General features: G+C 33.9%; 2 protein-coding genes across 3 annotated transcripts; both read left to right on the top strand.

Annotated features, from left to right (window-relative positions):
• The first annotated feature begins 754 nt into the window (after positions 1-754).
• Positions 755-4,207, top strand: LOC140875027 (SNF1-related protein kinase regulatory subunit beta-2). The gene is made up of 4 exons (XM_073278545.1): positions 755-1,317; positions 2,081-2,259; positions 2,342-2,504; positions 3,744-4,207. Exons 1-4 carry the CDS (start codon positions 1,126-1,128, stop codon positions 4,068-4,070), a joined length of 861 nt encoding a protein of 286 aa, XP_073134646.1. The 5' UTR covers positions 755-1,125; the 3' UTR covers positions 4,071-4,207.
• A 4,596-nt stretch (positions 4,208-8,803) lies between these two features.
• LOC140875153 (uncharacterized) lies at positions 8,804-10,464 on the top strand. Of its 2 annotated transcripts, XM_073278718.1 has the most exons (4): positions 8,804-8,919; positions 9,005-9,056; positions 9,190-9,271; positions 9,527-10,464. In XM_073278718.1, exons 2-4 carry the CDS (start codon positions 9,045-9,047, stop codon positions 10,210-10,212), a joined length of 780 nt encoding a protein of 259 aa, XP_073134819.1. In that variant the 5' UTR covers positions 8,804-8,919; positions 9,005-9,044; the 3' UTR covers positions 10,213-10,464. The 2 variants fall into 2 exon arrangements, with proteins under 2 accessions (XP_073134819.1, XP_073134818.1); XM_073278717.1 differs by lacking the exon at positions 8,804-8,919 and having other exon boundaries at positions 8,920-9,056.
• The last annotated feature ends 1,623 nt before the right edge of the window (positions 10,465-12,087 follow it).

Here is a 12,087-nt window from a genome sequence, read left to right as displayed (position 1 = left end):
TTGATTTGAAACTCGAACTAAAATAAAATTATCTTAAAACAATCGAAATCGAAACTATTTTCCTTGCTAGATGTATACCAAATATCCTTGCTAGATGTATACCAAATATCATGTACAACGATATTTACAAGAATAATATCGTGAGATTTTATTATTTTATTTCAAGATTTTATATTTAATATATCGTGAGATTTTGATAAATTAAATTCTTGTATTGAATTTTTTTGTGTTGTAAGATTTGATATCCAAATTTCGTTGTAACGGTAGCATCACTCATTTTCCAAAACCTTACAACTTGATTGGGTTCTATTCCGAACATATTTTATAGGTGAGATAATCCCATGAACTACAAAAAAAAATCACAATGATCTTGATTTAATAATACATATATCTCGAAAATCGATCAGAAGTCGAATTAAAGACCTTGGAAACTCCTCTATATACATACACACACAATCATCTTCAAACCTTTATACCTATTTTTTATTTTTATTTTTACATAAAAACTTTATACTATTTCACTTGATATTTATTGAAATAAAATGGAAAAAATGGGTGATATGGAAATCCATACTACATGTCCTGAAAGTAGAGGGAGATGAAATGATGTGACCTGCATCCCCCATTAAACCCACACGGCCACACCCATTGGGGCCCTTTTCTTCCTCGCCACTCTCTTTTACTTTCATCATCACAATTATTATTATTATTGTTGTTATTATTATTTTTTTAACCCAAAATTTCACTAATTGATGCGATGAATTAACAAACATAACACATCTCCAAACTCACAGGACAAGATTCATTACACTACCAATACATGATTAGATTAGATTAGACTACAAGGGATGATATGATATCACAACCCCCCCTCCTCCACTTTCTTGTGATCAACAATCAAACAAAATACTATTTCGTACTATCAAGATTCCAGTAATTAATCGAGGAGATTCATCGATTAAATCTAGCGAGCCCCCTCTTCCTTTTTTGCTTTCCCTTTTTTTTCTTCAGTATGTTTTGTACTGGGATTGCGCTGAACTGGTGTCCGTGAACGCAGATTCTTGGTGGGTGGGGGGTCGGTTCTTCTGTTGTATTTTTTTTTTTTGCAACAAGAAGGATTACGTAATGGGGAATGCTAATGGAAGGGAAGAGGGTGGGAGTGACGCCCCGTCTGAGGTTGAGGATGAGGTGGGTGCTGCTGGTGGTGCGCAGGTTAGCATGACGGATCAATTTGGTGGGCATGCGGGTGAGTTAATGGGGCAGTCGCCCCCGACGAGTCCTAGGGCTTCACAATCTCCCTTGATGTTTAGACCACAGGTTTGTGTTTTTCTCCCTTGTTTTCTCATGGATTCTTAGGGGGGAAAAAGTCTTTTATGTTTCTTGTTATCTCTGGGTCACGAGAACTTGTCCCTATTTGTTGGTGGAGTGTAAAGATTGGATCTTGTGTTCGAATCGAGCAAAATTTTTGGTTTTGTGCAGTAGTGAGAAATTTTATCTCCTGGGCTATAATGTGTAGTGTACTATCGATTTCCTTTAGCCTCAGATACTGGGCTAGATCTGCAGTCTTTGATGGTTGGATTCATGTATCTTTTCCATCGTGGGTGAATATTTTCTTCAGATTTGTGGTGGACTGTTGGATTATTTTCTATTTCGATAGGTGCTGTTTGTTCACTGAAATTTGATTAGTTGGCCATTAAGGTTTTTAATGTTGAAGGTCCAACAATAGGTCTTTATTTTGTGCGCATAAAGGAAGATTATGTGAATAACTGGATGTCCTTTCAAAGAGTTTTTATTTTTTGTTGAATGTAGCTATCCCGTATGAATTTACATCCATCAGCTAATGGTTGCATACAGTTATATCCCAAATTTGCAACTACTGTTCCTGATTTTTTCAGTCTCTGTTGCAAAATGTTGATTGCTATGGCAAACATATCAATATATTTATTCCTTGTTCGATGTGAGTCCACTGATTTCACCCAGCCAAGAATGCTGGTTTATAAATGAACTATGTGGTGTGCAGCTGTTTCATTTAACTGCACAATGTTTACTTTAAAGAGACCCTTCTTATTTGTAATTTCAGATGCCAGTGGTTCCTTTACAAAAACCCGATGAGTTGCAAATCCCCAATCCTTCATGGATGCAAACTAGCTCAATGCATGAAGACATGAATAATGAACATGGAATTCCGACTATGATTACTTGGAGCTATGGAGGCAAGGAAGTTGCTGTGGAGGGGTCATGGAATGACTGGAAAACCAGGTTGATTTCCTATTTTGCATGGGCATTTTTAATTCGATCTTTAATATATGAAACAAATTCTGAATCCTTGAACTTTATTCAGCGAGCCTTTGCAGAGATCAGGGAAAGATTTCACCATCATGAAAGTACTTCCTTCAGGATTTTATCAGTACAGATTCATTGTTGATGGGCAACGTAGGTATTCCCCGGATCTGCCATGTGATCAGGATGAATCCGGGAATGCCTACAACACTTTAGATTTGCAGGTAATTACTGGTTTCTTTTATTGCTGCGCACGTCGGAAACATTTTACCTTTTCACAAGAGCTACATAATTTTTGGGAAGGCCGCTAAGTTCAAGGCTTTTTTTGTTCCAAAATGCATTGACTTCTTCCTTGAACACACCTTAGGTATCACACTATCACCGATCGGCGATCTGCGAATAAATTTGGCATCCGAATGTAAATGAGCCTATTCAGAGATAGGCATTGGTGGCCAAAACCATATTAAGTATTAACTCGTGTCAATTGAAAAATTGGACAATTACTGATTTATATACTTGAGGGGAGAACATGAAGGCGCTTTGCACTTAGAATCGAAAGTTTTTTAATATATTTTACTCATCTTCTAACTAGCAGTTCCTTTACCTTTGGTGAAGAGCATGTTGTTTTTTAATTGGGACATGAAAACTATCTATAGTTGCAATGAACCTCAGAATCTGCCCTATACCTTGACCCACCCATTTCTGTAAGAAGACGATGACAAAAAATAAGTTTTAGTTTACAGTCACTGGTTTCGTATCATTTGTATCATATATTTGCTTCATATATCTAATTTCAAGATTGAGACTGTTCCAACTTCCAAAAAGCTATAGGAAACGCTACCCACAAATGGAATATCATGTTTATCTGAGCATGCTTCAGTTGGTGGTTAATCAAATGGGACTGCATGCTTAGTTCACCTTAAACATTCAGTACAAATAGAGTCATGGGTATTTGACTAGTGTCTAACAGATGTTCAGAGTTGATGGAGAATTTTATTGTTAATCAGGAGTAACTCCACGATGGCAACTTGTAAATACACTGCTTAAAATGAAGTCCAATTGTAAATTCATATTTCTGCATCTCTGTGACGATGATACTTGTCTTCACATGGATGTAGAGCATTCTTTTTATCTCAGTCCTTGGTCAAGAGGAAAAGGAGTGTGCTGTGGCTAGCACAAAAGGAGATTCACGTAGTTACTGGGATACTATACCTCTTTTTGTTTTGAATCTGCTCTTCTGGTTTGGTCTTTTATAATAATGTTATTGCAGAGTAAATTTCTGAGATATGAAATAAAATAATAAATGATTTCCTACGGTTTCTTCAAAACAGATTATTTTCATGACATACTGCCTAACTCAACGATGCTCTTCAATCATCCCGTCATCTTGTGTCTATACCTTATTTTATCTGTGTACGTGGACTGCCTCGATTTTGATTAACGGGATGTCCAATGTGCCACAGGATTATGTCCCAGAAGATATTGGTAGCATTTCTGGTTTTGAACAGCCTCAATCCCCAGATGCCAGTTACAACAACACTCAACTCGGTCAAGAGGATTTTGCAAAGGAACCTCCAATGGTTCCTCCCCATCTAAATCTGACTTTGCTCAACGCTCCATCTCCACAGTTAGAGATTCCACCTCCTCATTCGAGGCCTCAGCATGTGGTGCTGAATCATCTTTACATGCACAGAGACAGAAGCCGTCCTTCGGTGGTAGCACTTGGTTCTACCACTCGATTCCTTTCCAAATATGTGACTGTGGTGCTTTACAAATCCATACAGAGGTAAAAATTTCTGTTAAATGGACATCAGTTTTCATCTTTTACTGTAATTGATATAATCAACAGAGACTTGCCAGTCGTATTAGTCATGTTTACTTTGTGAACAGCCATAAGAGGGAACATTAGAAAAAATATGTTTTGACATGCACTTTCTTGGGTCTTATTAGTTTCTCCTTCCTATTTACCCTTCTCCCTATTCTTGTTGATATTCTGATCCCGAAGAGGTTCTGCTCTCATAGTTCTTAGTTCACAGACCTCCTTCAAACCCTGATGTTTACTTAATTTCGATGAATCGAAAAATGCCTGTTGCCGGTACAAATTACTGACACATGAATGCACCCAAACCCCAAATGACAATGATAGATCACATGACAGAACAATATTTTAGGGGTAAAAATAAGTTTACTCGCCTGTGTTTACCCTTTCTCTTTTAAACATATTCACCTAGTTTCCGGCGTACAAGAACGCAATTTGCGATCATTGCAATATCCGCTGTCACAGATTCTACACCTACAAGACATATCTGAAGCAAGCTTTACTAAATTCTGGCTATTAGTGATCAAGCAATTTGGCAGCAGAGTGTAATGAACAACTTGTCTCAAAATCTGTTCTGCAGTTAACATTTGACTAAAACTTAGCTTATTAGCCCTGTTTCTAAATAAGGTAAATTACCATCTTCAGTAATTTCCAACATGTAGAAAGTTGCTGATTGAGTCGAGCTTGATGGAGTCGAAGTCGAGCTCGACTCATCTTTCTTTTCCACGTTTTCTTAGCTGTTGTGTTTATCTATCTTCCGCTCCGCTTCCTCCATGTTTTCTTCTGTTTTTTCTCCTTATTCTGACCACGGGATACAAAAAGAAAGAAAGAAAGAAAGAAAGGCAGTGGCATTCTGATGCAAAAAACTAGCTACACAACCGACTTAGATAATGAAGACTTCCTTAAATTCGTGGATGTTAGAATAAAAGTGGATCAAACATAATACAACATAATTCGACCCAAAACCATGATGAATTTCACACTATTCCACACTTCTACTGTATCTTTATGTGTATTTATAACTATAATTTTTTTTCTCAGATGATGAATTCTATGTTCTAACATAATATCATTTTTATTGAAATGATATTATGAGAAATAAATAAATAAAAATTTGATATGAAACGGTTTTTTTGTTGTTGTATGAATCATTAAGTATATACTCGAATTTCTAATTTTTTTTAGAGTCAAATAAATTATAAATTGCAATTCAAAATCGTAAATGGCTTCCATAATACCATGGAACTGCCCATAACGTATTGCTAATTGGGCCTCCAAGTTCATTGCCTGAAATCGTCGGTCTGCAATAATACCATGGAACTGCCCCTAACGTATTGCTAATTGGGCCTCCAAGTTTATTGCCTGAAATTCTCGGCCTACATCCTCTTTACATATGTTTCGCTTATGATTCACATTTTTTTTACATATTCATTTGTACATCACACAAATCTATTCCTAAATTAAGGATGTACATGAGTTTAATATCTGGTGATAGCGGAAAACCCTCAAAACGCCATATAATAAAAAATTAAAACACCGTTTAATGCAAAAAAACATACATTGATTTATTATTTATTTTTGTTTTGTCTAATATCTGACTCGAATTCTACACCAAATTAGTGTCATACATTATTGTTTTATATAATTATATTGATTTATCATATTTATGTTATAAATCATTTATCATCTCATCAAAAAACCAAGCTGTGCCTAATAATAGTAGGCAAACAAACAAAAGCATTTATATAGTTTTTATTTAATTTTATTAGAATTAGGTATATGATAATGTGGACGTACGGTAGATAAATAAATACGGGTGGTTCAAGTTTACTGCGGGAATTATTATTGTTGTATTATTATCATTATTTATCGGGAAATCAATTAACCTGAACATACATGGTCTCTCATTGTCTCAGTTAGCATGCGACATGCCCCCTTCATTTATCATGCTATTTATACATGAGTGAAAAATATACCGAGAGTATATCTAATGTGAAAATTCATATATATACTTGGATTCCACTTCACGCATTACCGGCTCTTACATTCCATTTCATTACACGCGTTGTATACTCGTACAATCCCGTTTTTAAACGAAAAAAACAAATAAAAATAAATCGTTAAATAAAAAAATACAAAAAAAATAGCGTTTTTCTGAATAAATAGTCACAAAAACACAATAAATAAATCAATTTTACAAAGTGACATTTTCGTAAATAAAAAAATATCAAAGGACATAAAGTGAGTGTTATTTTAATAAATAATAAAACATCTCATGGAAAAAAAAAAAGCCATATAAAATGACTAATTTGCTTAATAATTTTGGTTATGTTGAAAATCAGGTTAGGATATAATGATAATTTCAAATCAAGTTTCACCAATTAATTGAAAGTTAGTTAATTATGTATTGCTAAATTAGGTATTTCCTTTCATTTATCAAGCTATTTATATGGGAAATTCTGTGGGGACAATGTGCTAACAAACCTTATATGTAGGGATATAATAACCTATCAACACTGAATCTATTTAAATGATTTTTTGGAGAAAAAAAAAAAAAGCAATTGAATTTCCTTGTAAAAAAACTTCAAGCACAAGACCACTGATTAAAATCTACAGAACGAGATTTCATCCACGTTGAATTAAGAATTCATCGATTAAGAGGTAAATTAAATGACCAGTGACTGTGAATTTTCACGTTAATTAAAAAAAAAGAGTTAAATGAGCACTTAGACCCATAACGAAGATAATATACAACTAAAGTAAAATAAAATATAAAAAATTTAAAATCTATAAAAAAATAATATTATTTTTGAAAAAGTTTAAATCATGAAAAATAAATATGGGTTTCCAAATTAATCAAAATGGATTTCCGAATTAGCTCGGTTAATTCGATTTAACCAATCAATGCTAAAACTTATTTATAAGTGAGAGCGTTTATCTATTTTTGGATGCAAACTTGAAGTTGAAACTTTAGAACCCACGGTCTCAATTTCAAAATTTCCGGTTTTGAGATGGAACTATAATCGAGCCATTTCAATATAATTTCATTTTGATTTGATTTGATTTGGTTATTTCAATTCTGGTTCTATTTGAATTGAGTCGATTTATTTATATATATAAGAACAATAAATTATAAAGTTTCTGATGGTTCAACAATATTTCAGTTTGTATTTCGGAATCAAACCAACTCAACATCCAAATGACAGCAGCGATTCTCGTGGAAAATTGTAAAAACAATTGGTTGATCAAAGTTAGATAAAAAAATATCACGATCCCTAACAAAAAAAAAAAAAAAAAGAAGAAGAAGAAGAAGAAGAAAACACGCAAATAAATGAATATACAATGTCATGACTCCATTATTTTGTAATAATTTAGTTGGTTGGAGATGCTTCATGAAGCATATATATATATATATAGGTCAAAATAAATAGCTAGGATATTTGTATGTATTCCCTCGGATACCATGCACGTCCATTTATGTCCTCTTTTTCCAATAATAATGCTAACCTTCCAAATTGCCTCAATTTGTTGGGATCGAAAAAGTAAACCATTCAAACAAATAAAAGAAAAAAAGAGTAATTCATGGGCATGGGATATCATGGACGCACATAATTTGGGTGTTGAAAGCGAAGCTCTAAGCTATTAAATATTCCTTCTTTTTTAAGACAAATTTTGCAAATAATCATTTCGAAATGGCATATTTTTTTATGTTGAGATGACTAGTGACATATTACTAATATTTTTTTATTTTCTCAAATTTGTGTTTTTTTTTATTATTACAAATCTAATAATGATATTTTTAATCCAACGATAAAGAAATTTGTATTGTCATCTACTGACTTTATTAGCTCTAGATCCTATAAAATCAAAGAATAATTGTACGAGTTTTGTACATCAATCTATACAAAATATAAAAAATTCAATACAAAAATTTCATTTATCAAAATCTCATTGAATACACAATCTCGCGATATAATAACAAAAAAAATACTAAAAGAAAATTACAAAAATTTTCGAACCTAAAGAGACATGACTGAAATTTGATAATAAAACGGAAACAAGTTAGAAAGAAAACAAAAATAATGAACCAAATATAAAACTGTAAATTTCGCTAAAAAAATGTTGATCCCATAGATTAATCGGTAGCCAATATTTTTTTTCTCTTAAAGCAGAATACAATACATTCAAATATCTTCGATACCACAAGCTCGAAAACCAAAAAACGATAGCCAATACTAAGTAAATTTGAAACAATATTTAAAGATTCACGCCCCCTTTACCATACCCATATTTGGCTGCCCATGTGGTTTTCATGCCTCCATAATTGTATATAACACACATCTCATGTGCTAGCCTTAATATTAAAATTTCTAACGTCTCATGTATGATCTATATCTAACTTGATTGATGCAAATGCTAAAATCTCATATAGCTAGAATGAAACATATAGTTTCAACGTCACGTTTCGATCTACACATAATCTATATCTAACTTGTTTGATGCAATTGCTAAAATCTCATATCGTTAGATCGTTAGAATAAAACATACAGTTCAACGTCACGTTTTAATTTACACAAAACAAAACAAATTATATTAGAGATAATTATCCACGTCATCATTCCGTTTATAATGGTGGGCGCGACTGGGAATGGGATGGGTACAACAAGAGCAAGTACAGTGAAAGGGGGGTGTATCCATCAATGCCAGCGCATGAAAACGGAGTAGAGAGTCAGCAATGTCCATGTTTTGATGATTTCATTAATATTCGACGCCTCTTATTAAGTGTCAATAATATGCCGACGTGCTCTCTCAATACCACTGTATGTTCCCACTTGTTCTCTCTTTTTTCCCCTTCTAAGTTAATTACCCCAAATTTTGTTTCATTTTCCACATCTTTTCTGTCAGCTCTAGAGTACTGTAGTCTGTAGATACTCATCAATCAGCCATGGCAGAGAAGGTATTCAATAACTTTAATTCCCCCACCCAACCCACAATGTTTTTTTTTTTTAATTTGTATGAGTATTGATTGGATATTGAATTATTTTGGATTTTACAAAGTTGGTTTTTTCCTTAATTGATGAGGGATACAGGTGACAACTATGGTGCTCAAGGTTGATCTCCAGTGTTCTTGCTGCTACAAGAAGATCAAGAAAGTCCTCTGCAAATTTCCCCGTAAGTTTTAACGCAAAATATAATGGTAAGATCTGATAAAAGATGGTGATAAAATTGTAGACAAATTATTAGGCTCATCAAGATTCTGGATTAGTTGACCCACCACCACCATTGTTAATGTCTGCGAGCAAATTTGTTTATAAATTCATCTTTAAAAAAAAAAAGGGGAATTTGATTGAATATAAAAGTCAGATCTAAGTTTCTTGGAAAATGAAGCTGAGTTGTTTTTATGTGATTGTGAATTCCGGACAAGAGAAATCCGGGACCAGGTGTACGATGAAAAGGGGAACACGGTTACAGTGACTGTGGTTTGCTGCAGCCCGGAGAAATGCCGGGACAAGTTATGTTCCAAAGGTGGTAAGGTTATCAAGAGCATTGAAATCAAAGAGCCCGAAAAGAAGAAAGAGCCCGAGAAGAAGAAAGAAGCCGAGAAACCGAAGGAGGTGGAGAAGCCCAAGGTGGTTGTGGCTGAGAAGCCCAAGGGGCCCGAAAAGCCTAAAGTTGTTTTGGTGGAGCCCGATAAGCTCAAGTCCGATGGCGGCAAGCCCCAGGATAAGCCCAAAGAAGCTCCAAAAGCAAAGGGCCCTGAACCGGCTGCGAAGCCACCTGCGCCTGAACCGGCAGCGAAGCCACCTGCGTCTGAACCGGCTGCGAAGCCACCTGCGACTGGGCCGGTGAAGGTACCTGCGGGGAATCCGGTGAACGGAATCCCACCGGCTCTTCCACCGATGGCTTGCTACGCGCCGAGCTACGACGGGTTCGGTGGCGGGGCGCCGTGGTACAATGGGTATGGAATTCCGCCTCCGCCGCCGCCGCCGCAGCCGAGGTACGATGGGTATTATGGATATGAATATGGGTACCCGTATGGTAGGGGCTCCAATTTCAACAGGTGTGACGCATATTTTAGTGAAGAAAATCCTTCGGCTTGCTCGATTATGTGATGGTGAAAATTATAGTAAATTTTACGTATTACTATTCAAATCCAAAATACTATATGCCGCATATATTTCAAAGATATATTTATACATATAAAATAATATTATGTTATTTTGGTTGTAAAAAATACACAGAAGATACTGTGAGGATTAAAGAAATAAACTACGGCGAGGTTGGAATGGCTGGTAAATGGTTGTAGTTGTTCGTTGTTTTAAATATTTAATGAAAGTTGTCATTAATGATTGATGACTTTTGTATTCTTTTTATTTGTCCTTTTCCTGTGATTTCTCGATCATTGCATTCCACAAAATAAATATTGTCCAAATCTGACGCTAATGACGATCAGTAAGTAATAAATACGTACAGCTTCGTTCAACAACAAAAAAATATTTAAATAGTAAAAATTGCATTTGGAGGAGGCAATGAGGGGATAGTTTATGCTATCATATGAACATTGTTTATGAGGAGATCCAACAGTTTTGTTTTGTTTTAATTGTATTGCAGATGTTCACATGAACATCTGAAATGCAAATAAAAAGAGCCGTTAAATGCAGCATATGAGCAATGTTAACATAAACTCTTCCGTGAAGCGGACATAAGGATGGTTGGGCTCATGTGTGTCGATGTTATTTGTGTATATTAAGAACAGCCGATCGTTACCTGTGTCACGAATTGAATGTTAGAAATATCAGAGTTTGCTCAATGGAACCTTACACGTTACCGATATCTCTTTTCGGACTTTATCTTGTTGAGCTCAAAAGTATCGTCAAATATCTAGACCCATTTTTGATTGACCCAAATAATTAATTTTGGGTATAACCCATCAAATATGATTTTTTCTCTCTTTTTGTTTTTGCATTTTTAAAATTTCGAGACATATTGATGAATACAGATACACTCAAGTGCAATCTTCTCTTATACTTTATCCTAAACTTTGTCCTACATATTTAAATATAGTAACAAAATACTTCATAATTCATATTAACCATGGGCAACTTGTAGATAACTCCCTAAATCAAACATAACTTTCAATTTACTCCCTATATTTGTCTTTTCGAAAATGCCCTTGTCGTTATTTTAATCATTATTATTTCTTGAATTATCAAATGTGGAATCGGGTTCAAAATCTGATTCACTTGATTCATCAAGATAATAAATATTTTCATCATCGGATGAAAATTCAATTGTTTCTACGGGATAGAATCCAATAGTATATATTTCTTCAAGAAGTTTAATTTTATTTTTTTTTTCGTTTCGTTTTGGACATTCATTCGCATAATGTCCTTCTTCGTTGCACAACCAACATGTGCAATTCTTTTATTTACCCTTTGGGCAAGGTGATTTTTTGTTATCAAATATTTTATAAAATTTTCTTTTATAAGGTTTTCTGAAGAAATTCTTTTTAAATTTCTTTTTCTTATAGGGAATAAATTTCTTATTAAAAGATTTATAAGGTTTATTAAATTTATTCTGTTTCTGTCGTTTTAAATATTTGTGTGACATGTTTGTTTTGCAACCGTATTCTTTTACTGTAAATTCCATTTTGTCACAACAAAGTTTATTGTTTTGTTTGTAGGATTTAGAGATTCTTTTATTTAGTGTTATTTCATGACATTTCTTTGTTATTATGTCTTTGATGAATTTAATAGCTCATCCTAAAGTTTTAGCATAAGGACTAGTTAATAATTCATCTTTACTGTGTATAGGTATATTAGGTATCTTATTAAATATACTTAGTTTATAATGTTCCTTTTTATCAGCATCTATTAATTGATAATAGTTTGTTTCATAATCACAAATAAATTCTTCTAAGTAACATAAATTGCATAATTTAATATTATCTAATATAAAGATTGCTCTATTTTGTTTTATATTCTTAG

Source organism: Henckelia pumila, chromosome 1 (assembly GCF_033568475.1).
Source record: "Henckelia pumila isolate YLH828 chromosome 1, ASM3356847v2, whole genome shotgun sequence".
NCBI classification, from domain to species: domain Eukaryota; kingdom Viridiplantae; phylum Streptophyta; class Magnoliopsida; order Lamiales; family Gesneriaceae; genus Henckelia; species Henckelia pumila.
The sequence above is the reverse complement of the archived record's forward strand: the minus strand, read 5'-3'. Positions and strand labels throughout refer to the sequence as shown.

Excerpts from the sequence above, each read along its gene's own strand:
- LOC140875153 (XM_073278718.1), top strand. Across the intron at positions 9,272-9,526 it reads AGTCCTCTGCAAATTTCCCC|AAATCCGGGACCAGGTGTAC; the intron begins GTAAGTTTTAAC and ends TCCGGACAAGAG.
- LOC140875027 (XM_073278545.1), top strand. The coding sequence starts at position 1,126 with ATGGGGAATGCTAATGGAAGGGAAGAGGGTGGGAGTGACGCCCCGTCT. Across the intron at positions 2,260-2,341 it reads TGGAATGACTGGAAAACCAG|CGAGCCTTTGCAGAGATCAG; the intron begins GTTGATTTCCTA and ends AACTTTATTCAG. Across the intron at positions 2,505-3,743 it reads ACAACACTTTAGATTTGCAG|GATTATGTCCCAGAAGATAT; the intron begins GTAATTACTGGT and ends AATGTGCCACAG.